Here is a 27,809-nt window from a genome sequence, read left to right on the forward strand (position 1 = left end):
GTTTGCTTTTAACCGTACATTGTATACCCCTGTATGTTGTGGTCTTTAAGGTGTCCATCCAATAGTTTTTTGAAACTATCAATGCTCCCCGCTGATACGACTGCTTGCGGAAGAGAATTCCACATCCTTACCGCTCTTACAGTGAAGAACCCCTTACGCACTTTAAGGTTAAACCGCCTTTCCTCAAGTTTTAGTGAGTGGCCACGTGTCTTATTGTATCTCCTTTCTCTGAATAGTTTGTTCCTTATGCTAGGGTCGCCAGTACAGTATTTGTACATTGATATCATATCCCCCCTCAATCGTCTCTTCTCCAGAGAGAATAGGTTCAGTGCTTGTAGTCTTTCCTCATAGCTGATGTCCTCCATTCCCCTAATTATTTTTGTTGCCCTTCTCTGGACTTTCTCCAGTTCCAGCACATCCTTCCTGAGGACCGGTGCCCAGAACTGGACAGCATACTCCAGATGTGGCCGGACCAGAGTCTTGTAGAGTGGAAGAATAATCTCTTTATTTCTGGAGTGAATCCCCTTTTTTATACAACCCAGTATTCTGTTGGCTTTGCTTGCGGCGGCTTGGCATTGCATGCCACTGCCAAGCCTGTTGTCTACCAGTACCCCCAGGTCCCTTTCCATCCTAGACTCACCCAGAGGTTCCCCCCCTAGTGAGCAGCTTGCTTTCTGGTTTCTGGCCCCCAAGTGCATTACTTTACATTTTTCTACATTAAATCTCATCTGCCATGTAGTTGCCCACCCCGTTATTTTGTTCAGGTCTGCTTGCAAGATTTCCACATCCTGCATAGAAGATATTGGCATGCCTAATTTAGTATCATCTGCAAATACTGAGATTGTACTAGATATCCCCTCCTCTAGATCATTTATGAATAAATTAAACAACAATATAATAATATTCTGGCCCTAGCAAAGCATGCATCTCAATGAGCCAATGAGGACTGAACGCAGAAAATAAAAACATGCCATCATATGAGAAAGTGAATTTTTGTACTTACCATTAAATACTTTTCTTGGAGCTCATGGATAGACACACGTTTCAGAGACTTTTGGGTTATACTGCTGCCTACAGGTGGATTTGGGCACTGATCAAACAAAAGCGGGGCCAGTCTGGTATACCCTCTATCACTCCCATCATGTCTCAGTTTTGTAGCAAAAAAGTACTAAGATTATTTTTATAGACACAGAGGGATGGGACCTGTGTCCTCCAGTGAACTGCATTCAGGGACCATTAAGAATGACAAAGACAGAGTCAGTCTTTCTATTACAAGCAGTAGTGGCCGGATAAACATGCATAGCATGAAGTACACCCAGACAATGAAGGGAAATCTCCTTCTGATGTACTGGAGCTTCACAGAGGGATGGAAGCACAATGTCCTGGTTGAGGTGAAGGGCTGAAACAAACTTGGGTAGGAAGGAGGCTCTAGGCCTCAACACCACCTTGTCCTTATGTAAGACCAGAAAAGGTTCCCTATAGCACAAAGCCAGCATCTAAACACCTTCCTCACATATTAAGTGCTAAGAGAACCAAACAGAATTCCCAGAGTGCACAGTGTATGAAGGTCTTATTTACATAATGGGAAGCTAATGGTCTCTGGAGCAAGATTACACGTTTTAGAATTTGCTCCTTGATGGTGTACAAGGCAAATGCTGATTTAGGCCTATTTGCAAAAAATGGTCAGAATTTTTCCCACAAAGTATTTTCTGGAATTAGAGTTTTCTTTCTTGCCCCAAGCAAAGTATGTCTTCAATGTGCATTTGTAGATCTTGAGGGTCAGATGGTAAACAGACCTAACCTGTTCTGATGACAACTGTTAAATGGGTGTTCTATTACTTTTTGTCTCAGTGATAATGGTCACCAGGACACATAGAAGGGGTGAATGTCCCCAGTGGGGACACCAACAACAACATGAACCTAAGAGGGGTTTCGTTATTACAGTGATTTATATAGCATACAACAATTTATATTCTGTACATTCACATCAGTCCCTGTCCTCAGGAGCATACAATCCAAGATCCCTATCTCACACACACAACACTAGAGCCAATTTAACTATAAGCCAATTATTATTAACAGGAAATCTTTGGAGTGTGGGAGGAAACCACACGCAAGTACAAGGAAAACATGCATACTCCATGTACATAGTGTCCTGGCTGAGATTCAAACTAATGACCCCAGTGCTGGAAGGCAGACATGCTAACCACTAATCCATTGTGCTGAACCTAACTGTTCCTCACTCTATCCAAAATAATGAAAAACATTTTGGCTATACATGCACTTCTGTCTGACGTGTATATGTATTAACCCAGAGTCATGCATTATGTAGGTGCGTTGTCATATGTAATTTTTGGCAAACTGATCTCTGTACTTCCTTGAAAGGTTGTCAGTAATTGTACACTTTAAGAGTGTAAAGTGGGTCATTCAGGGCTAGGGAGAAGGACTCAATAAAAATATCTAAATATCAATAATAAAAGACAGAAATATAATAATAATTATTATTATTACAATTATTACCAAGGCAAAAGTAAGGTACACATTGCATATCAATCAGCAACTGATAGTTCTAAAGTCATGATAACTGAAGTATGGTTTGCTGTTGCAAGTTACTAAACAGTATTCCTCCTTGCATTATCATAATAGTTTGTAATAGAATAATTATATAGTAGTATGTAATAGATAGTGGAAGGGTTGGAACCTCTGTCATGTTTTATTGCCTTTATCTTTGTCCCCACTGGGGGGGATTTGCCTTCTCTATAGGTCCTGCTTCTCTGATACAGAAAGTGAGGGGAAATCCAACATTTTTTGACTTGCTATGATACCCATTTTCCAAGGGGTAAGCCTAATCTGTTGAAAGCTAAGTGAGGATATCCCTTGTCCTTTTTCTACACTTTAGTCCTCATGCACACAGGGCGTTAGAAAAATGAGCTGCGAAGCCACTACCCACGCCAGGAAAAGGTAGCTGTAAAAAGGTGCTTTTAGTTACTTTTTCTATTGGCGTCAATGGGCGTTTAGTCCACGTTGGCTTTTAGCATTGTTTCTCTGGTTCTATTCAATCAGTGGTTGCCTGAGAGCAAGTCTTTGATCCCACTTTCACCCCATTGATTTGAATAGAAGTTGCATCCAAGTCAGATCAGGATGATCCGACTTGTGGTGCGACTTGTGCTCTGAGGACCTTGAAGGGGAACTCCACACCAAAATGGAAAATAAACTGTATGGGGTCCCCCCCAAGTTCCATACCAGGTCCTTTGAGTCTGGTATGGATCTTGAAAGGGAAGCCCACGCTAAAAAAAATGGCGTGGGGTCCATGGGCGTCTGCAGGTAGGGGCAAGGGGGGCAAATGCCCCCCCTGGAATCTTAACTTCCCCTTTCAAGTGGTTGTTAAGCCACTTTATACCATCATGTCTGGTGTGCTTAATAATCGTGTGTGCCTGTGTGTCTGTGTATGTGTTTTAAAAAAATAAGCCGTTCTAAACCAATTTTCAAAGGGCCGAGCGCCGCTCACATGACTTGTTGGCTCTCTCCTCTAGCTGTCTAACAGCTGCCTGCAGTGGGCGGGGCCAAGGATTCCAAGGAGGCCAAGGAGGGGAGGGGAGAGGAGGAGAGAGGCGACAGGTCACGTGAGTGGCGAGTGGCGCTCTGAAAACTTGTAAAGAATGGTTTATTTTTATAAAACACAGACACATGGGCACACAGGATTATTAAAGAGACTGTAGACAGGATATGAAACTTTAAATAAACCTACAGCAGGAGGAGGGGGGCGGGCACTGACACAGGAGTAGACAGGCAGGGAAGGAGGGGGGAGAGGACAGAGAGGAGGTCTGAGGATGACGGAGGCATGTAAACTGACCATGGTGTCAGGGCTCGGCCGCCATGGTATACCGTCTGGAATGGATTTTTAGGGAAACCCCCAAGGCAAAAAAAAGACAGGGTCCCCCACCCCCCCTTTCCTGACTTGCCAGGCTGCATGCTTGGAAAAGGGTCTGGTAGGGATTTGGGGGGGGGGGGGAACCCACGCCATTTATTTATTTTTTTCCCATTTTGACATGGGGTTCCCTTTCAAGTTTCATACCAGACTCAAAGGGCCTGGTATGAAACTTGGAGGGACCCCACGCCGTTTTTATTTTCCTTTTTGACGTGGAGTTCCCCTTCAAGATCCTCAGAGCACCAGTCGCACCAAAAGTTGGATCATCATGATCTGACTTGGATGCGACTTCCATTCAAATCAATGGGCTCTCATAGGGAACCATTGATTTTGACCTGTCAAAAAAGAAAAAAAACGCTTGACGCGGTTGAACGCTGTATGCGGCGTTAAGCTGTGTTTAGCAGCATCAGAGGTTTTTACAGCTGTAACGTCGGTAGAACGCGCTGGCTCTGGATCTAATTTGTCTTGAAAATGTTTAATACCAAATAAAAGCCAATTATCTGATATTTCAAATGATAAGTTGTCAATGTTCTTTTTGCTAAGGATAAACTAAAAAGGTTGCCTTGCCAATGACATTTCCCACAGCTAGTTCTTCTAGAATTTGAATGATTTCTCAGCAATACAAATGAATCACATATGTAAAGTTAACTCCGGAAGGTCCAGGCAAAGCTCCATATGTTTTACTTTGTATTATTGTCTTCAACAGACTCAACAAGGCTACGAAAGAGGGAGCTCCTGGGCCAGGAGATGAAGAAAGAGCCTTACCATCTGACACAGCTGTCCAATGAAAGGTCAGAAGATGGCCTGGGACGCTCACACAGAAACCTGGCCCTGGATTCTTACCATCGCCATATGGCTCTGCAGCCGGTAAACTAATCACCAATTCTATGTGACATCAAAGCCATGAACCTTTATCAGTACAGTTATACAGCTCTCAATTGTTCCTGTTTTGAACCCGCATCTATCTGTTCCTGTAGCCTCCCACTGTTGCTTTCTAGGTTTCATGTATAAATATATGTGATAAAGAATAGGAATTTATTGTTATTTCAATGAATATAAAGAATCAAATTAAAGCAAACAGCTTGATGGGAATAATCTTATCAACAGATGTTGAAGTTAAAAAAGAAAAAAAAATGTTATATTAGTTGAATGCATACACAGGCTCTGCTTTTGCATGATCTCACAGTGCAAGTCTAGGGGGTCTGTTTATAAAAGGTTTACTGTGTAAATGTCCTAGTTTTTGCACAGCTGTTGCAAATAATACCCATAATGTGTCTAATATGTTTATTTCCTATGATTTTCAGTTCCATCTGGTGGCCATAATGTTGTATTTTCCTGATTGCAGCATTTCAGAAGAATACTGCATTACGGTCACTAGATGGAGCTGACGATCATAGGAAATAAACATATTAGATATTTTACTGAGAATATTTACAACAGCAGTGCAAATGTTAAGACAACTGTGTCAGTTGACTAATTGAAACCAATATGCCACCTTTGTGGCTGACATATTATTTTACCAGTTATTAAAGGATACGTAGACCTAACCTTTTTTGCCTCCCCCAACCCTCCTGCTGAGGGAAACCCTCCCCCCGCACCATAAAGATGCATACTTACCTGACAATTTAAATCCTAGCTGCATTAGTGCAGTCAATTTGCAAAGAATTTTGAAAAACCCCTCATAGTCATAGTTTTTCTAGACCCCCATAGTCTATGGAAAGGTATTGAACATGCAATGCCAGCAAACAGAAGGTGGATGGCAAAAGAAAAAAGGTTAGTGTACTTAACCTTTAGAGCCTGTTCACACTGCCCTGGACAGCTTCTGCACACTGAACTGCAGAGGATCAGTGCGTGCCAACTGTCTTTTGCGGCTTTAGTGAGCCAGCAGTAGGGGGTGCTGTGATGCATGTTTCAGCCCATCTCACAGTTCCTAAATTTTTTTTTTTTGCTGCAGGTCTTCATTTTATCGCAGATCACTGCACCACACCTCCGAGCTGAATTGTAGTGTAAATAGGACTCATAGAAAATAAATGTTTTCAATGTCTCCAAGCAGTGACCTGTGTAGCACCCTCCTAGGTAGGTGCTAGTGAGAAAGTATAGTTTTGAGCTCTGTCTGCTTACCAGAGGGGCTGCAGGTAAATCTATATTGTTCTCTGTCTACCAGAGAGCAGGATCTGTTAGTGAGGTCTGCTCATTGTGCTCAGTATGCAATTCATTTAGTCTAGAGAGTGTTTTTTGCAGGTCCAATAGGGAGGCATGTTGGACAGTGGAAGGAAACCTGACGAATGGGTGCATGGGCTTTTGATACAGTCCTGATGATTGGCAGAGGTCAGGGCGCCTCGGTGCATGCTAGGGTACTGTATAGGAGCCAGGAGCACATGTGCTCAGGGTCTTTCGTTGGGGAGCAAAATCCCGGAGGGAGGGGGTGGCTGCCTCCTCCTCTGTAGAGGTGCCATGAGGCCTCAGGAGGTCGTCCTGACGGCCTGGAGAGTAGCAGTGAGGAGCTGAACCCAGAGATTCATGGAAGCTGACTGAGAGGGGAGGCACTAGAGGACATGTTTCTACAGTATCGTGAGTACAGGAACTCGTGTCAAGGGGCCTTACCTGAGGGGGGCCACCCCTGCTCCTAAGATAGTCAGTGGACGGGTCTCAGCAGGAAGAGGATGCTAGTGAGAGTGTCCTTAGGATAGAATATTGTCCATCAAGTTGCAGGGTGAACCAACAGCCTGGATCCAGAATCAACCAGTCAAACCAGTCTCCTTCACTGCACTTTAGCCTTTCACATAGACATAGGCAGTCCGGGCAGTCTGCAAACACATCACCAGATAGCTTACCTATGTACAATATATATTTACTATAGGGCAAAATAGAGGAAAGCACTTGGTTTGTGCAGAACTGCAGATCAATTACATTCACTCTTTAAAACACACATAATAACATCACCTTTATTATCAGATGAACAGCATGCATAGCCTGTAACAACTTATGGTGTCACTCATCTTAACTCTGCCCTACAGTAATAGGCCGTCATTAAGGGCTGGTCAGTGTGACATCTCTCTTCAGTTTCAAAGTGTATTTTTACTTTTGCTGCTGGTTTTTAATTGTAACATCCTTATTCACATAGCATAACTGTATAAAAAAAAAAAAAAAAAAAAAATCTTACACTTGCTGCTTAGCCTTTTACTTTTTCTTACATATTACTCCTAAACTGGAGTTTTCCTGTGGAATGCAGGGGTGTTAGGAAGTTAATATGTATCATAATTAACCCAACCTGTACTGCGCTTACAGATCTCCGTTATCAGTTTTAAACTAGATTTGAACACGGCCTGTTCTAGCAAAGGGTTGTGTGTGGGGCCAGAAACACTTTGAGGCTGTTCAGAATTGCTTGCAGTCAGCCTGAGGCCCTTTCCTCAGAAATACCTAAAAGGTAAAAAATATTTTCTTTCATTTTCTTTTGGGAATGATGTGTCATTGGAAACACAAAACAAACATACCGCATAGTGGGGTTTTTAAGAATTTGATTGCAAATGTGAAAATACACTTTAAAATGGATAGGCTATACCCACAGATCATTATACAATTGTATTCATAATACCAGCTCTACTACTCAGGCCACTAATAGGATCACATTATTACTGGAAACATTATGAAACTCAAGCTACGATAAACTACTATAGGTAAAACCATAAAATCATACATAATTACATGATATAAATGCATAATACATAATGTCAAAAAACCAATCTCATAACCATAAAAATATATTTCTATATCATAAAATACATACAATTTTCAACTAATTCCCTCAGCTGTTTGCAATAAAACATGCACCAAATCATCATTCTATTAGGTGCCAAGTCCCTAACTTGTGGATCCTTTTATTTTCTAACTTTGAACCTTTCTAGTCCTGTTATAGCCCCACCAATGCACTTCAGTCCTCTGGGGTTTCTTTTACTGACCTTCAGAAAATGCAGAGGAACATCCTCTATTCCTCAAAAAACTGGGAGACACACATACTGCAAAAACAGCATGGGTCACATCATCCACAAACGAGGATCAAGAAACTTGTGTCCAAGGAGGAAAATGCAATAAAAAGCCTCTACTATAACAGTATTAATGTATCTGTGTCAGTGCTGTATATTGGCCTAGGCCAACAAGGCCCAGGCCTAGGGCGGCACTTTGCAGGGGGCAGCAAAAAAAGCCACCCCCCTCCACCTGAGACTCTATTGGCTCCTGGTTGCTAGAGCCGCCTCTCTCACCCCCCCTCTCTCTCTCACCCCCCTCTCTCTCTCAACCATCCCTCTCTCTCTCTTAACCCCCTCTCTCTATCTCTCATCCCCCTCTCTCTCATCTCTCTCATCCACCCCCCTCTCATCTCTCTCATCCACCCCCCTCTCTTATTTCCCCTCTCTCTCTCATCCCCTCCTCTCTCATCCCCCCTCTCTCTAACCCCCCCTCTCATCTCCTCTCACCCGCCCCCCTCTCTCTCTCCCTCACCCACCCCCCTCTCGTGAGATCTCAGGGGTTCATGCTGGGACTTTTAGTCCTTCAATTTTTAAGGGAGTCACATCCGTTAAAAAGGGAGTGGGGCAAATTTACATAGGATGGGGGGGCGCCCAGTTTTAGTCTTGCCTAGGGCAGCAGAAAACCAAAATACACCACTGATCTGTGTGTGGATAGATAGATAGATAGATAGATAGATAGATAGATAGATAGATAGATAGATAGATAGATAGATAGATAGATAGATAGATAGATAGATAGATAGATAGATAGATAGATAGATAGATAGATAGATAGATAGATAGATAGATACTTCGGACCCTTGACTGACATTTTTGACACTTTTGGGGGTACCAGTGACATTACTACAGTAATCAGTGCTATACATATGCACTGTTACTGTAAAAATGACACTGGCAGGGAAGGGGTTAACTTTATTGGAGAGGCAGCGGTTAAATGTGTCCCTAGGGGTGTGCTTCTATCTGTAAAGGGGCGTGGCTTTTCATGTAACCACAGAGACATACGATCCTACATAGCAGGATCGTATGATCTCTGCAGTTACACCAGGGAGAATGACAGGCGGCTTTGTTTACATCAGACATCCGAGCCGCCGCTCACTCGCGTGGGGAACACAGTGAACGAGCTGGGGCGTGAGCACGCCTCCGGCAGCGCGCGCTCGCCCCCTATTGGCTCGTGGGCGAGTGACGTACCCCTACGTCACTTTGCCCAGGAGGGGCTGACCGCCGCCGTAAATAGTCATGCGACGGTCGGCAAGTGGTTAAACACGCACATGAACTTTAATGGCATCCCAGTCTTAGTATGTAGGGTTTAATATTGAGTTGGCCCACCCTTTGCAGTAACAGCTTTAACTCTTCTGGGAAGGCTGTCCACAAGTTTTAGGATTTTTGAGGTAAGGCAATGATGTTGGAAAGAAGGCCTGGGTCACAGTCTCCATTCTAAATTATCCCAAAATTTCGGGTATCGGGTTATGGTGCAGTCCAGTCAAGTTCCTCCACCCCAAACTTGCCCATTATGGACCTTGCTTTGTGCACTGGTCTAAATCCTTTGGTGGAGGTGGGATTATGGTGTGGGGTTGTTTTTCAGGGGTTGGGCTTGGCCCCTCAGTTCTAGTGAAGGGAAATTTTAAGGCGTCAGTTTACCAAGACATTTTGTACAATTTATGCTCTTAACTTTGTGGGAACAATTCAGGGATGACCCCTTCCTGTTCCAACATGACTGCAGACCAGTGCACAAAGCAAGGTCCATTAAAGACATGGATGAGCGAGTTTGGGGTCGAGGAACTTGAGTGGCCTGCACAGAGTCCTGACCTCAACCCGATAGAACACTGTGGAGACTGCAAGCCAGGCCTTCTCTCCAACATCCGTGCCCAACCTCACAAAAGCACTTCTGGAAGAATGATAAAACATTCCCATAGAGACACTCCTAAACCTTGTGGACAGCCTTCCCTGAAGAGTTGAAGCTGTTATAGCTGCAAATCGTGGGCAAACTCAATATTGAAACCTACGGACTAGGACTGGGAGGCCATTTAAGTTCATGTGCATGTAAAGGCAGGCATCCCAATACTTTTTGCAATATAGTGTATATACTGTAGATACATATATAACATTTTCTAGGGTGGCATAATGCAGCATGTAGTGGTTAAGTAATACTGCCAATGGCCACTAATGCAGCAAAAAGAGGTTAATTAACACTGCCACTGACCATTGCTGCATTAATGACAGTCTTAATTAACCCTTTCATGCTGCATTAGCCTTGGTTCACACGAGTGCTGTTTGTCATGCGATTTGACAGTTCAAAATCGCATGCTAAGTCGCACCCTATTGCCAGCAATGGAACCGTTGAAATTGTCGCAGAGACTTTGAAAAAGGTTCCTGCACTACTTTTTTATGATTTCATTATGACTTGCTTAGACTTCTTTTAACCAGTTCCCAACTGCTTAGGTTATATTTACTGCAGCAGGCTGGCTCGTACAGGCAAAACGACGTAGGTCTACGTCACTCGCCTGGGAGGAGCCAAATGACACCTGCAATCGCTCCCCGCAGAGAGAGAAGGACGGTCGGCTGTTGTAAACACAGCCGACCGTCCTTCTCCCTGAAATGATCATAGAGCTCATGTGATCCTTCCAGTTGCAGCCTGTGCGTTTGGGGCGCAGGGGCGCTGCCCCCCATCCATGCATCCGGCCCCCTAATCTGCATGCGGGGTTCAATGGGTTTTTTTTTCCTTCTGAAGCACGTGATTAGAGCCAAAGGCTCTAATAGGCTTCAGAAACGGGTGGACCCGGGGTGCAGAGCAGTGACAATAGCTAATGAATATTCGGTATTGTCACACGGATCCTCCTCCTGGCCAATCAGGAAGCGAGTCAGAGACCCGTTTCCTGATTGGCCGAAAGGCAAACTCTTGCGATTGACCAAGGAGGAGGAGGAGGACTCGGGAGATGCGGGGGACTGAGCAGAAGCTCAGGTAAGTGCACTGGATTATCTGCAATGAATGCAATGAATGGGGGCACGCTGTGCTAATTCTGTATTGAATGGGGGCACGCTGTGCTGACTCTGCATTGAATGGGGGCACGCTTGGCTAACTCTGCATTGAATGGGGGCACGCTGTGCTAAATCTGCATTGAATGGGGGCACACTGTGCTAACTCTGCATTGAAGGGTGCACGCTGTGCTAACTCTGCATTGAATGGGGGCATGCTGTGCTAACTCTGCATTGAAGGGGGCACGCTGTGCTAACTCTGCATTGAATGGGGGCATGCTGTTGTAACTCTGCATTGAAAGGGGGCACGCTGTGGTAACTCTGCATTGAAAGGGGGCACGCTGTGGTAACTCTGCATTGAATGGGGGCATACTGTGGTAACTCTGCATTGAATGGGGGCACGCTGTGGTAACTCTGCATTGAATGGGGGAACACTGTGGTAGCGCGGCATTGAATGGGGGCACGCTGTGGTAACTGCATTGAATGGGGGGCAGGCTGTGGTAACTCTGCATTGAAAGGGGGCACGCTGTGGTAACTCTGCATTGAATGGGGGCACGCTGTGCTAACTCTGCATTGAAAGGGGGCACGCTGTGGTAACTCTGCATTGAATGGGGGCACACTGTGGTAACTCTGCATTGAATGGGGGCAGGCTGTGGTAACTGCATTGAACGGGGGCACACTGTGGTAACTCTGCATTGAATGGGGGCACGCTGTGGTAACTGCATTGAATGGGGGGCACACTGTGGTAACTCTGCATTGATTGGGGGCACACTATACTGTGATTACTGAAGGCCCCTTTCACACTTTTGTGACCTCAAAGTCATGCAATTTTTTTGCCGCAAAGCAATGCCTATTACATTTTTCTGTTTGCGCCCCCCCCCCCAAAAAAAAATGTTGAGCACCAGCCGCCACTGGATCCTTCTATATAGGATCACATGTCTCTATGGTCATCTCAGAAGCCACGCCCCCCCCTACAGTTAGAATCACTCCCCTAGGGTCACACTTAACCCCTTCATCACCTATACTGTTAACCCCTTCCCTGCCAGTGTCATTATTACAGGAACAGTGCATATTTTTAGCACTGATTACTGTAGTAATGTCACTGGTACCCCCAAAAGTGTCAAAAATGTCAGTTAGGGGTCTGATCTGTCCGCCGCAATGTCGCAGTCCCGCTAAAACTCGCAGATCGCCGCCATTACTAGTAAAAAAAAAAAAATACAATAAAAATGACATCTTTCCCGTAGTTAGTAGACGCAATAACTTTTGCGCAAACCAATCAAAATACGCTTATTGCGATGTATATGTAGCAGAAAACAAATTGGCCTAAAATGTTAAAAATTTTTGATTTTTCATTTTTTTTTTGGGAATGTTATATAGCAGAAAGGGAAAAATATTGTTTTTTTTTTCAAAATTGTAGCTATTTTTTTGTTTATAATGCAAAAAATAAAAATTGCACAGGTAATCAAATACCACCAAAAAAAAGTTCTATTTGTGGGAAATAAAGGACGTAAATTTCATTTGGATACAGCATCGCACGACCACGCAATTGTCCGTTAAAGTAACACAGTGCCAAATCGCAAAATAGGGCCTGGTTATTAAGGGGGCAAATCCTTCCGATCTTAAAGTGGTTAAATAAAGTTGCAAGCCACAATAAAATTGGAGGTCCAAATTGCACTGATCTGTGGCTTTGAAATCACGTTGAAGTAGCGCGAGTTCAAATCCGCACTGGTGTGAACCAGGGCTTAGTGTTTATTAACCCCTTCATACAGCATTACTGGCCAGTGCTAGCGTTAATTAACCCCTTCGCTCCCCCAAGGAATTAATCAGTTCACTGTAAAAGCTCAGTACCGTATCAGTAAAAGAGGTTCTGAGAAATCTGACTGTATTTCATTAAATACTATCCTCAGCCTGCTGCTCTGAAGTATTCAGTGTTTATTATCTACTCCACATCCTTCCTGCACAGCACTGCTCTCTCTTTCTGGCCTGGGATTGATGTCATATCAATGTAGCAGGCCGGAACTAACCTTTACCTATGGGGCAAAGAACACTCCACATTACTGTTGTGCGACTTCTTCTAATGCCGAGTTCAGGGGTGCAGAAAGTAGCCCAGAACTCATTACCTCGCTGTCACTCTGCAAGGTTCTTTGCTGCTAAACTCTGCCCTGCTGCAATATTAGGCATCAATGGGACAGACTTTAGCAGCAATCTGGTAGTGGTAGAATTATCATTCGTGACGATCGCAGTGTGCCCCTCCTCCCTTCCCTATTTCACTGCTGCACCTTGGGCTCTTGTCCCTTCTGCCCACCCCTTGTCCTGGCCCTGGCTGTACACACAACCAGGGACAAAGAGCAAAAGCCACACCTCTCCTCCTCATCCACAGTAGTGATTGACACTATTTCATAATATAAGTGGGTACTAATATTTATAGGTAAAGTTGATCCAGGGAATATCCAATTGCCTCTCGGGGATCAGGAAGGGATTTTTCTCCCCTGCTATAGCAAATTGGATCTTGCTTTGCTGGGGTTTTTCGCCTTTCTCTGAATCGCTTGCGGGTAAAGGGTTGTGGATATGGGATTGTATGGTTTGGTTTTCTTTACTGTTTTTTGTTTATTATTGGTTGAGCCAGATGGACTTGTGTCTTTTTTCAACCTGACTAACTATGTAACTATGGCAGCGATTCAATGTTCATCTCAAACTGGTTGTGTGTTATGCTCAGAGTGGCTGCATGTAGTGCTGTACTACAGAGCGAAGGTTCGCCCAATGCGGAAACCAACTAAGGACTGCATAGGTCCCAGCGGCTCAAGGGCACAGACTATATATCAGCTGGGATGTCTACCACCCAGCAAAACTAAATATGTTTCGTCGTATAGGGCAGGGTGGCTACATTGTATTTGTAACTCACTTATTATGGAATAAAGTGTTTTTTGTCATTCTAAAAGGTGAGCTAATAATATTTGCTAATGGATTATAAGAAGCATAAGGTCTATACTGGGTTTTCATATAAAGCAGCACAAGTTTATCAAGTGCCCCTGATTGCTGAACTCCGGGATAAGCAAATTTTATCTACATACTATACAGGTGGGATAAGTATTGCTAGAATCTTGGTGCGCTCTTTGTTTCTTTCAAGTCCATGCAGTAATTTAGCACAAATGGTTGTCTCTGCGCATGAGATTTTTGCAATAAAGACCAGTCACTGCTGCTTTATCTCCTTTTTGAGGGTGACTGGTCTTGTATCCACTGCCCTCCTAAAGACAACTAACAGGTACAAATAGTGCATCAAGTTGTCCTGCGTACCTTCTAGCTGAGAAAAGCTGGTCTATACGGTAATAGCCCACATGAAGGTAGATTGTGTTATTTTATAATGAACAATTAACTATAGGAGGATGATACAGTAAGGTTCTTCCAGTGTTTTTAAGTTTAAAGAGAAATCCTTAAATTCTTATAAAGCATTGTTTGGGGAGGTAATTGTAATCTGTAAACTATTTTAGGGTCCAGATTTCCAAGTAGACATCTTTACCACTATGTGTCTATGGTGAAGAGGTCATTCATGTGCAGTATGCCAGCTCATTAAGGAGGATGGAAGAGCCTCCACGTCAATGCAGGCTACAACCTGTGGATGTGGCCACCTGCTTATCTGAGGTCTGTAGTTTACGCTACTTGGGATTGTAAACATAAGGAGACAGTTAGGCCCCTTTCACACTATCCGTCCGTCGGACGGATTCCGTTTTTCTCAGCGGGGGATCAAGCCACCGATCCCCCGCTAAACAGGAGGATGACAGCTGTGTCTCCGCGCTGTGTGCAGAGACACAGCTGTCAGTTCCCCATGCATCTCTATGGGGGAAATCGGATGGGAACGGACCAATCTGATCCGCTGGACGGATGGAAAATAGGGTTTCCATTCGTCCAGATTTGACGGATCGGATGTCAGCAGACATGTCTCCGCTGACATCCGATCCCTATAGAGATGCATGGGGGGACCGTTCAGATCCGCCGAAAAAACGGACAGGCGGATCTGAACGGTCCGCCTGTGTGAAAGGGGCCTTAAGCCTCATACACACAATTAGAATATCAGACGAATGATCATCTGTTTGTTTTTTTGCATGCTAGTTTCATATCGAAAATGAAGAGGTTACTAGAGTTATGAAAGTTTTCATATGACAGACTACAACTTTGGAAGTGATGTAATGTATTGTATTGTATTGTAATGTATTCTTTCATTTCCAAACATGCGCAGTCTTGGTCTTCCAATTTTGTTGGGGACACCTCTGTGAAGTGGTTTTGCACACAGCAGCCCGGATCCTCCTCTTCCCGGGTCCCTCTTCCCTGCTCCTGGCTCCTCTCTCCTGTCGAGTGCCCCCACAGCAAGCAGCTTGCTATGGGGGCACCTTAGCCGAGCTGTAGCTCTGTGTGTCCATTCAGACATGGAGCTGCGATTCGGCCCCATCCCCTCTCACTCTCCTGATTGGCTAAATGACTTTGATTGACAGCAGTGGAAGCCAATGGCACCATTGCTGTGTCGCAGCCAATCATGAGGGAGCGTTCTGGATGACTGAGGAACTCATGGACAAAGCTGGATAGAGAGGGGGCTTACGTATGTATTAGAGGGTGCTGGTGCGGCTGCTACACACAGAATGTTTTTTATCTTAATGCATAGAATGCATTAAGGTAAAAAAAACTTCTGCCTTTACAACTCCTTTAAAGAGGAACTCCAGTCTCCCCCTAAAAATACTGTAGCGGCTGACTTTTATTAAAAGGACACATAATCTAGCGCTGTCCTCATCAGAGCTGATTCTTCAATTGGCTTTGGATCCAGGCGCTGGCCACTTAAGTAAGGAAACCTGGCAGTGAAAGCTTGCGGCTCCAAAGCTGGCTTCCCACTGCAGATGTGTGAGCCGCCTTGCACTTTTGTGAATGGTCCCACAGGCTTCTGGGACCTGACATGTGTTCCAGGAGGGGCGAACTTCTGCTCGGATGGTCACAGAGATCCGACCAAAAGTGGAGGAGTGGGTACCTATCAAAAATCAGGTACCCATCTCACCCCCCCCCCCCCCCCCAAAAAAAAAATAAAAAATTAAGTGCAAAATGTTAAGGAGGGGAGGGGGGGAGGAGGTGGAAGAGTAGAACTTCCACTTTTGGGTGAATTTCCGATTTAAGTCAAGCTTCACTAGCAATTGGCTTTGGCTAGGTTTTTGTCAGGTAAATTGTGAAGCTTGTGATAACTTACTACCTTAATAGACAATAGCAATTAAATTCTGACATTTATGGTGATAACATATATACATACATAAATCAAGCCTGCTAACCTTTAGCAGGTGTCTGCTTTCTGACTGTGGGCTGTTGGTTGGGCATGTCAACCACTGGTCCCTGTGGCAATGAAATGCTTAAGAAAGTTCAGGCATGCTGTCAAGGTGGAATTTATGAAAGTCTTTCACCTTGGCCTGAGCGTGTTAAAAATATTTACCTTCAAACAGTAGAAGAAAATGGTGATATATAGGTAAGGGAGGGAAAGGAATAGGTAGTAAATATTTCAGAAATCACAGTGAAAATATATATGAAGACAGAAAATCAGTTAGAAGAGGGAAAGAAAAAGCAGAACTAGATACAAAATATGAAAACCAAGTTGTAGGGGAGGAGGTGTACATCAATGATTTTCTTACAGCATAAGTGATAGTTATCATCAGGGCAGCCATCAGAAATGTTGAGGCCCCTTACACAGCTTTAGGCCTGGGCCCCTCTGGGCCTGACCGCCAACATTTTGCGGGGCCCGCCCTCTGGCCGTCTCACCGAATCTGCCCACTGGCCATCCCACCGAGTCCTTCAGTGTACCCACTTCTGTTTTAACACTCTTACAACTTAATGAATGAAAATGAATCCAATCCATCAAAGAGACATCCCCATATATTCAGCAAAGAGACATCCCAATCCAGTAAAGAGACAGCCTCATGTTTTTAGTAAAGAAACAGCTCAATCCAGCAAAGAGACATCCCTTCAGCTGCATCGGCTTACTCTGCAGCTGCCATGCTTCAGCAATTGCTACTTACTACAGCAGCAACAACTCGGTCTTATTGGTTGGGGCCTGGGCCCCTTGGAACCCCTGGGCCCCCTACATGTGTATGGGCTGTCCCCCCCTGATGGCTGCCCTGGTTATCATGATCATGCTATAATGACATCATAGTGTACCTGAAGATGCTGCACATTTTGTGGGGGCAAAAGATAACATTGCTCAAACAAGAACACTTAACGAAAGGTCTGGGTGACAGAAAATAAATATGTTTAACTGCAATGTCTGCAGGATGCCAACAGGCAGACAAGTCACAAAATTATACAAGTATGTACATGTGCTCTTGAATAATTTGGTAATCCTATGAAGCCCTTTAGTCATATTTTGACCTTTGAGATTTGCCTTAAAAAAAAAAAAAAAAGGCGAAAGTACTGCACTTACATATTGTTTGCTATGAATGAAGCATTGCGTGTTGTGTTTATAGTAAGGTATATTATTCCATAGCAATATCTTAAATCTGAGATTCACAAAGAACATGTTTTAACAGAGCAGGCGTTTAACACAGATCCGAAGATAAAAATCTCATGTGTGTTGGCATCTGTTAAAAATACATTATACGTGTGTGTCTGCCAGTAAATGAGATTTTACTTCATTAAACTTAGGTTCAGTACACTTATATACTGTATATGCAACTTGCTGAGGGAACCATATACATACTGTAAGCCATATAGATGGCCATGCACAGATACAGTGCCTTGAAAAAGTATTCATACCCCTTGAAATTTTCCACATTTTGTCATGTTACAATCAAAAACTTAAATGTATTTTATTGGGATTTTATATGATAGACCAACACAAAGTGGCACATAATTGTGAGGTGGAAGGAAAATTATAAATCGTTTTCAAAATGTTTTACAAAACAATATATGAAAAGTGTGGCATGCATTTGTATTCAGACCCCTTTACTCTGATACCCCATCACATTGAATGCGGCTTTGAAATTGCGGGATTTCACCTGAACACACATGATTTCAAAGCCACATTTCAGTCAGACTTCGGGGGCAACTTGAAAGACATCTGTGCGAGTTTATGCACAGATGTTGCCAAAAGTAGTGAGTGCAGGAACACAGGCCACAAAATCGGCGGTGCACCGATTGGGACTCTCCTATTGCCGGCAATAGGCTGCGATTTGACATGCGATTTGACCTGTCAAATTGCATGTCAAATCTCACCGATGTGAACAGGGGCTGACTAAAATCTAGTGGAACCAATTGCCTTCACCTTCAGAAGTCACCTAATTAGTAAATAGAGTTAATCTATTTATAATTTATTCTCAGTATACGTACAGTTGTTCTGTAAAGCCCTCACAGGTTTTTTAGAGAACCTTAGTGAACAAACAGCATCATGAAGGCCAAGGAACACATCAGACAGGTCAGGAATAAAGTTGTGGAGAAGTGTCAAGCAGATTAGATTATAAAAAAAAATGTCCCAAGCTTTGAACATCCCATGAAGAACTGTTCAATCCATAATCCAAAAATGGAAAGAGTATGGCACAACTGCAAACCTACCAAGACATGGCCATCCACCTAAACTGACATGCCGGGCATGGAGAGCATTAATCAGAGAAGCAGCCAAGAGGTAACTCTGGAGGGGATGCAGAGACCCACAGCTCAGGTGGGAGAATCTGTCCACAGGACAACTATGAGTTGTGCACTCCACAAATCTGGCAATATGGAAGAGTGGCAGGAAGAAAGCCATCGTTGAAAGAAAGCCATAAGAAGTCCCGTTTGCAGTTTGCGAGAAGCCATGTGGGAGAAACAGTAAACATGTGGAAGAAGGTGATCTGGTCAGATGGGACCAAAAATTTAACTTTTTTGGCCGCAAAGCAAAACACTCTGTGTGGCGGAAAACGAACAGTGCATATTACCCTGAACACACCATACCCACCGTGAAACATGGTGGTGGCAGCATCATGTTGTGGGGCTTTTTCTTCAGTAGGAACAGGAAAGCTGGTCAGAATTGATGGGAAGATGGATGGAGACAAATACAGGGCAATCTTAGAAGAAAACCTGTTAAAATCCGGCAAAAGATTTGAGACTGGGATGGAGATTCACCTTCCAGCAGGACAACGACCCTAAATATACAGCCAGAGCTACAATGGAATGGTTTACATCAAAGAATATTCATGTGTTAGAATGGCCCAGTCAAAGTCCCAACCTAAATCCAATTGAGAATCTGTGGCAAGACTTGAAAACTGCTGTTCACAGACGATCTCCATCCAATCTGGCAGAGTATGAACTATTTTGCAAAGAACAATGGACAAAAATTTCACTCTCTAGATTTGCACCCCTGGTAGAGACATACCCAAAAAGACTTGCAGCTGTAATTGCAACAAAAGGTGGTTCTACAAAGTATTGACTCAGGGGGGCTGAATACAAATCCACGCCACACTTTTATTTGTAAAACATTTTGAAAACTATTTGTCATTTTCCTTCCACTTCATAATTATGTGCCACTTTGTGTTGGTCTATCACATAAAATCCCAATAAAATACATTTACGTTTTTGGTTGTAACATGACAAAATGTGGAAAATTTCAAGGGGTATGAATACTTTTTTCAAGGCACTGTACATCTGTTTCACTGACAATGAGTAGCCCATGAGCCTACTTACTTTGAAGGTTTAGCCTAAAATTAAAAATTAGGTTTTTACCACACAGATTGCCACCCAGACAACCTGATGTACAAATGCCACTAAAAAGAATTTTCCCACAGTCAACTTCTGCCAGCCTGAAATCTCAGTCAAAATATATCATTCAAAATAATGAAATTCTGTGTACATCGGGGGCATATTGCTGCAAATGTGTTAATTGTACCCTATGGTTCAGAATTTTACAGCATGTGACAACATGTAAGTAGTCCTGCTCCCCCATAAGGCAACACCAAGCGTAATGCTGGATACACACTATACAACTTTTGTTGTTTGATTTGCTTTAGATTTACCTTCAACTATGTGGTGCATGGGCCTGCCTGATTGCATAAAAATTGAAAGTGTTTAGGTTTGACCTCATATTATATGGTTTTGGTAAATCTAAAGGAAAAAATATATATAAAATTGTATAGTGTGTGTCCAGCTTAAGAAGCTAATTTAGGAAGGCCATGTAGCAGAGGCATAATTATAACCTTTAGGGCCCCTGACCTAAGCCCAGAGACCTTCCCACTGATCACGAGGCTCTTTACAGAGTTCCGCCTTGCATCAGAGTCCGTAAAGTTCCCCCTTATATCAGAGTTCCCAGCATTCCCAGAGTCCTCTTTACATCAGAGTTCCCCGTTACAGTACATCAGAGTCCACAGGGTTTCCCTTTACAGTGCAAGGGGGAATTCTGTGAACCCTGATGTAAAGGTGAACTCTGTGGACCTTGATGTAAAGGGGAACACTGTGGACCTTGATGTAAAGGGTAACTCTGTGGAATCTGATGTAAAGGGGAACTCTGTGGACCCTGATATAAAGGGGGAACACCGTGGAGGATGATATAAAGGGGAATGCTGCAGACTCTGGTGTAAAGGGGAACTCTGGGGTCTCCAGAGCCCCCCCCTTACATCAGAGCTCACAGTGTTCCTCTTGCAGATTTCTCCTTTACACCAGAGTCTGCAGAGTGAATATGCTAAATAGGGTTCTGTACAAGTATGGGTTTCATTACTCTATTTCCTGTAGAGGGGTCTTTTTGCATTTCTGGGAGTGTGATGATAACAGGTTCATGATAATGGCAAGCTGGGCACTGTGAAAATAGTTAGTAGCTGGCCCCATGAGTTCTGGTGTGGCCCCAATACATATTTAGAATACTGACATTTTTGTAGCGTGACTGCTGATAAAGTTTAGTTTTTTTTTTTGTTTTTTATCTTTAAAATCAACACAAGGGACCGTACTTACATTCAACGAGAAGTGTTTCTTGTGCTGGTGGCTTCCAGCAATAAAAAGCACTCTATGAATAAAGGAAGCAGATCTGTCATTCATCCGCCTGTCCTCCATTTATAAAGCTGAAAGTTATAATACACCTTCTATGAATAGAGGATGGGTGGAAAGGGCGAACATTGTCATCACTCTTGACCAGGGCCTACGACAGGTCCAGCAGCTGTATTAACCCAAGCAGCACTGGAAGATTACCACTGCAACTTTCAAATAAGGTAGCAGCCAGCAGACCAAGGGACACTTTTCACTGATTATTAGTACCATCCCTTGTGCTGAAGAAAAAAACAAAAAAAATTAAAGGGTAACTCCACTTTTGTGGAGAAAAAAATAGCAAATAAAAAAATATATAGCATATACAATTGTGACACTTATAAAAATGTGTTAATAAAAATTACCTTTGCTTTTCAATATGCAGCTCTGTAATTTTCTGTAAAATGCACCCCAAAAACGCCCCCCAGAAACATTATTTCCTGCTTGTGTGATTTTCTCACCAATTTTCATTGAAGTCTGCTCCAAGATACAAGTCAGATTGCAGGCATCCCATGCAACAAAAATGTCATTTTTGGTGAGATACTCCCAATAGGAAATCATATCTAAAGGGATGCAGGCCGAGCAATTTACCTCATTAGAGCAGGTGCAGTAGCTGGTTGATAACTATAAAACCACTCCCATTAGACTCACTTTGAACATGGACACAGACAAACACACAGTGTTTTCTTCAGAATAACCAAAGGTAGGAATCTGCCACAAAGTTTGTTAAAATCCTTGCAATGTACATAAATCACCCAGAGGGGAATGTTTTTTTCTTAACAAAAGTGGAGTTATTAACTTAAGCCTCGTACACACGCAACGATTGTTGGCCGACCGATCGGCCGACTTTTGTCCAGTGTTGTTGTGTTGGTTAAAATGTGCTCTAGACTGCACACAAATTTTTTCGGCCAACAACAACCAACTTCAGAAGTGATGTCATGTGCTGGTTTACTTTCCCTGTGTTTTTTCTTCTCTGAGCATGCCCAGTCTTGCTCATCTGATTTTTGTCTGCCGAAATCTGTACTGACTGAGGAATAATCGGCCATTCTGTTGTTGGCCAACAAAAATTTTATAGCATGCACACCAGATTTTGTTCACCGGGAAAAGTCGCAGTCGGTTGTCGGAAGCATCATACTAACAAGCCGACAATCGGCCGATCGGACGCTGGCCGAAAATTTACGGTAAACAATCGGTGCGTGTGTACGGGGCTTTAGGCTTTAAACGAAATTATCAAGTATCAAGCATTAGTTCTACTATGACTTATGCAGTCCCTTCTTGTGACGTACATATGTTCTGTCTTCATTTCATTACACATTTGCTAATAATGTATAGCTGTGTATGTTTTTATTACCTTCCTATTTGCCGTTTTAGAAAAGCCTCCTTTTATTGCTGAGGTTATAAAACATGAATTATTTTCCCTTCAGCATGGGCATGTTTTGATCTGTCGTTTGGTCCCTTGGCTCAGAGTTCTGTTTTCCTGCCCCTCCTACAGCTAAAGAGAAATTGCTGAGCACTAGCTCCAAAGTGAAGACAAATATATTCCCACCCTGCAGGGAGCGTCCCACAGAGTTTGACAGCGGCCGAGTCTTATGTCCCCACCCAGGGCAAGATGAACGGACCATCGTTTAACTCTTTAACTCTTACAGTCGCCACTGTGGGAGTGATGGGTCACCTCTTTTGGTCCCCCCCCCCCACCTCTCCCTTTTATGTTCCCATTCTACACAGAATGTTTTGCTGTAATTGCCAGTCATTCCTCATATCTTCCTTCAAATGCATGTTGCTGGGATCAGACAGTAGCAAATAAAACAAGTGCCTAGAGTTATGGAGGAGAACATACACTGGAATGTAAAAATTTCTTCAGGCCTTGCATTTTTATTGATTACCAATGTATTTGACAGGTCCTATCCTGTCCTTAATGGTTTTTATCTACATCTGCTAAACACGGATGTAAATGAGCATTTTAATCTCAATGAAATTGCACGTAGCTGATTGCCAAGGTATGATATGTTCTACCCTAATTAAGAGATATAAAGCAGTTATTTGCAAAACATCAGCGCACTACCCAGTTCAGATAGCATTTAAGGTTAGTAGCATCACAAGCCAAGCTTCATTACTTGTCAATCTGCTTGTGGTCCTTCCATCCTACTAGGTGTGGTCCACCACAAATCACATTTCCACCAACATCCTGAAAATCTAAGCAACTGGTGTGTAACATATTTAGGTTAGTCTAGGGCAGTGATGGCGAACCTTAGCACCCCAGATATTTTGGAAATACATTTCAACTACAATGCAGAGTGCATGAGCATCATGGGAAATGTAGTTCCAAAACATCTGGGGTGCCAAGGTTCGCCATCACTGGTCTAGGGCACTAGCCAGTGATATTAAAGCATATGCAAGAGGAGTGTGAGAACACAGCATATTAGAGCACTGCTGGGCACATTTAGGTTGGCTGGAGGATCCTCCTTTAAGATGGAACTGTGAAGGCACTCAGAAGGATCTTAGACTGACCCGTAATTGAAAGCACACACCATGTGACTATCAACACAAGCCCTTATTTTTTTTTTAAATACACCCTGCAGCGGGTCAGGAGTATGTAACATGGTGTTTCTTACATTGCTGGTCAGTGGTTGTAAAACAATACCTCCCAAAAGCATTGAGAAGTTAATGTCAATTCAATCCCCCCTTCATCTAAAGTGTTGGTGTTCAGTGGTAATAGGATTCACTGCATTCAAATAATTGGTGGGCAGTGACAATTGGATCCTCCTTCAAGTATTGGTGGTCAGTGGCAATAGGACTATCCCGCCTCCCCCAAAGGCAGTGAGGGGGAGTGGCAATCTGTAACCAAACATTGGTTGTTCTCCTCCAATCATTAGCAAACAGCTACCATCGGTGGTGGTCAGTGGCAATAAAGAAACAGAAGCACTGGCAGAGATCAGTATCCAGTGCTGCTGCTACCTGTGGCATGACATTACTTTCAGAGCTATTCAGATACTGTTGGACAGGAGATCACCCCACCCAAGAATAGAGGCCAGAAACAGGTTGAGATGACTGGAGTAGCAGTGTTTACTTCAGTGATTTCCAGCTTCTGGGGGCATTGGCCAGGAATGATATATACAGTCTTTTGGTGGCAATGATCACCAGGACAAATAGAAAGGGTAAATCTGCCTGGAAGGTACACAGAGGGTGATCAAACCTGTGCCCCTGCAGCCACTGTGGCCCAATAGACATGAATGAGAACAGGGCCGGCCTTAGGTGTTCAGGCGCCCTGTGCGAGCTAATCCTGTGGCGCCCCAACACCCCCCCCCCCGCGCATTTTCTAGCACCTTTTTTGCACTTTGACTTTTCTTTTTTATGATCACAAATAACTTAGCCCCCCTCACATCAGAGACCCCACACACACATCAGAGACCCCCCCCCCACACAGAGACCCCCACACAAAGCCCCCCTAAGTTCAGAGACCCCCTATACACACACACAAAGCCCCCCTCACATCAGAGACCCCACACACAGAGCCCCCCTCACATCAGAGACCCCCCACACAAAGCCCCCTTACATCAGACCCCCCCATGGAGCCCCCCACATCAGAGAGCCCCCCCTTACATCACAGACCCCCCCCCCACACAGAGCTCCCCACAAAAAGCCCCCCCTTACATTTTTTAAAGGCGAGAGTCCTCACTTACCTTCCGCTCTTTGCAGCTTTTTTTTTTTCTTTAAACTTCCCGCCCACACATCCCCGGGAGTGTGGGCGGGGCGGGAGGAGGAGGAGAAGGGGCGGGGCGAGGAGGAGCTGACGATCTCTCCTCTGGCGTCAGTGCAGGGAGGGAGGAGAGATCGTCAGCGTGGAAGGATCGGAGCGGAGGCTGAGCTGTGTGTGATACACAGCTCGCCTCACTGCTTCAGTACGGGTGACCGAGGCACAACCGCACAGCGGGAGGTAAGCGGCGGACGCGGCCTGTGTTAACCCTGTCCAGGCCGCGGTCGCCGCTCACCTCCCGCTGTGCGGCCTGAATCACCTGATCTTCTGCGAGCCGTGATGGAGGCACGGCGCCCTTGTTGCCCATGGCGCCCTGTGCGGCCGCACGGCTCGCACACCCCAAAGGCCGGCCCTGAATGAGAATACCTGCACTTTGATGCACAGAACAGCTGTGCATCCTGTACAGGTGAAGGCCACCCTTCACACAAGTGTACACATAGATAACCCCATGAGAATAAGGCCTTATAGTTAAAATTCAATGAAAAGTGAATTCAGTGAGTATTGTCCAAGCACTCTAGTACTCCATTGTTTACAGAATCACATCTATCTGAAAAAATCTTTTCATATAATCATATTTATTTAAACAAGGTTAAATAAGGCCAGGAATCCAGAAAATGAGAGGACCTACTGCTCATCAGAGTTTAAACACGTATTGCTGACATATTTGTGTTCTTGTATGATTTATGTAGTCATTCCTCTTTCTTTTCCACTCTAGAGTTCTGTGCAACGATATCTTGGGACTAAAGCTACCCAATGACCCCATCCTAACACCCAACACCGTCTGCCTGACATTACCCGGCTTAAGTAAGCGCCAGATGGGGCTCTGTTTGCGAAACCCTGATGTGACAGCTTCAGCCCTCCAGGGTATTCAAATTGCCATCCATGAATGTCAACATCAATTGAAAGGCCAGCGTTGGAACTGTTCCACTTTGGAGACCAGTGGGAAAGTTCCACATGACAGTGTCATCCTAAAGAGAGGTACAGTCAGGGTAACCAATCTAAATTATCTGCATATATGTGGTTTCAAAACATTTCATAAATACAATGAGCAACATATGATGCCTTAGCATTAAGCAATGCGATCTTGCAGCAATGTGATACTGGGCTGAATACTGACAAACTATTTTATGCTAGTTAAAGACTGCATCATATATGACATACTGTATATGATGTAGTCTTTCCCTAGTTTTTCTGAACACACCTTCTAACATTGTTTTATTACCTATTGATCCTGCCAGTACACATATTATTTTTCCATTGCGTGTAATAGGGTGTCAACGCTGTTTGTTCTGCTCTGAATTGCACAGCAGTGTTTTCACTCTGTGGTCAAGGTAGTCTTAAGCAGGGTATAAATGTATAACTGATGGATCCCTGCATCCACACAAGCAACGCGAATGCAGGGATCTCCTTTGTCGCACTATTGCATTCTGACAGCGGAGGCTCACGCCCATCAGATTATACAGATCAGCACTGCAGTCATTGGCTTTCCAGCTTGACTGACATAAGCCGGTTTTTAGACCAGCGTCTGTTGAACAAACAGCGGTATGCGCATACCAAAAATTGGCCAGTTCCTGCTGAACCGGTCTAATTTCGGTACGTGTATACCCAGCTTTAGAGTCACTTTTTCTTTTTAAATGTATTTTACGCAAAAGACAAACAAATCGTAGGTTAACTCCAGTTAACATTTTTTTAAAGTGTATTTCGGCTTTTGCAGCCAAATTAGTTTGACACCTACTTCAAATTTGTTACATGTTCATATTTGTTTAGCATAACGAATTATGAAAACTGCAAAATTTAAAATTTTTTCTGCAATGGAGAGGGGCCTGGGGAGTTATGTTTATCATAAGTAATCCTGTCTGTATTGTGCTGGCAGATCTCTTAATCAGTAAACTAGCTTTGAACACTGTCTGTCCTAACAAAGAACTAGAAGTTGGGCTTCTTAATTGTATGTATCGGAGTGCAAAATCTGGCGCAGCTGTGTATGGTAGCCAATCAGCTTCCAGCTTCAGCTTGTTCAATTAAGCTTTAACAATAAAACCTGGAAGCTGATTGGTCTCTGTGCAGAGCTGCAACAGATTTTGCACTCTCCAGTTTTAGTAAATCATCCCCAGTGTGTCCCTCTTTGTCAATGAGGACAGACTGCGTTGCCTCTCATTTGAAACTGTTCAGAGTATAAGGCTCCATTCACATAGAGGCGTACCGGATTGCGGGCAGAATTGCTGGGATTCTGGCCACAATCCCAAACCATCGCAAGTCACGGGACACTCGTGCGATTCCCGTGACTTGCAAAGGCACCCCAAACGTGCCGCAATTTTGCTGCGATTGTCGCCCGACGAATCGCGGTAAAATTGTGCAAACAGAAGTTCTTGTACTTCTTTTGGGCGGCAGGAGTCGTACGATTCTGTTTGCGAGATCTTACCACGATTCGTCGGGCGACAATCGCGGCAAAATCGCACCACGTTTGGGATGCCATTGCATTAACGGGAATCGCACGGGCGTCCCGCGACTTGCAGTGGTTCGGGATTTGGGCTCCATTGACATGTAGGTGTTTTGGATTACGGGCAGAATTGCTGGGATTCTGGCCACAATCCCAAACCATCGCAAGTCACGGGACACTCGTGCGATTCCCGTGACTTGCAAAGGCACCCCAAACGTGCCGCAATTTTGCTGCGATTGTCGCCCAACGAATCGCGGTAAAATTGTGCAAACAGAAGTTCTTGTACTTCTTTTGGGCGGCAGGAGTCGTACGATTCTGTTTGCGCAATCTTACCACGATTCCTCGGGCGACAATCGCGGCAAAATCGCACCACGTTTGGGATGCCATTGCATTAACGGGAATCGCACGGGCGTCCCGCGACTTGCAGTGGTTCGGGATTTGGGCTCCATTGACATGTAGGTGTTTTGGATTGCGGGCAGAATTGTCGCAATTCTGCTTGCGATCCAAAACGCCTACATGTGAATGGAGCCTAAATCTTTCCATATCCACATATTGTTTAGGATGTTCTTTTTTGTTTTGTTTCTTTTAACTTTCTGAAAATGGCCTGCTGTTTGTTTAAATTAACTATGCATTATCTTCATGTCTAAAAATGGTATTCCTTTTTTGGATTCTTCTGTAAATTTTATTTGTTTT

General features: G+C 44.0%; 1 protein-coding gene across 1 annotated transcript in view; it reads left to right on the forward strand.

Annotated features, from left to right (window-relative positions):
• Positions 1-27,809, forward strand: part of WNT10B (Wnt family member 10B) — a 70,064-nt gene that overhangs the window by 25,812 nt on the left and 16,443 nt on the right. The window contains exons 2-3 of the mRNA XM_082245995.1: positions 4,635-4,795; positions 25,395-25,657. Of these exons, the coding sequence (XP_082102121.1) occupies positions 4,713-4,795; positions 25,395-25,657 (346 nt within the window). The 5' untranslated portion in view covers positions 4,635-4,712. The remainder of the gene's footprint in view (positions 1-4,634; positions 4,796-25,394; positions 25,658-27,809) is intronic.

Source organism: Pelophylax lessonae (assembly GCF_965119305.1).
Source record: "Pelophylax lessonae genome assembly, chromosome: 2".
In the NCBI taxonomy this organism is placed as follows: domain Eukaryota; kingdom Metazoa; phylum Chordata; class Amphibia; order Anura; family Ranidae; genus Pelophylax; species Pelophylax lessonae.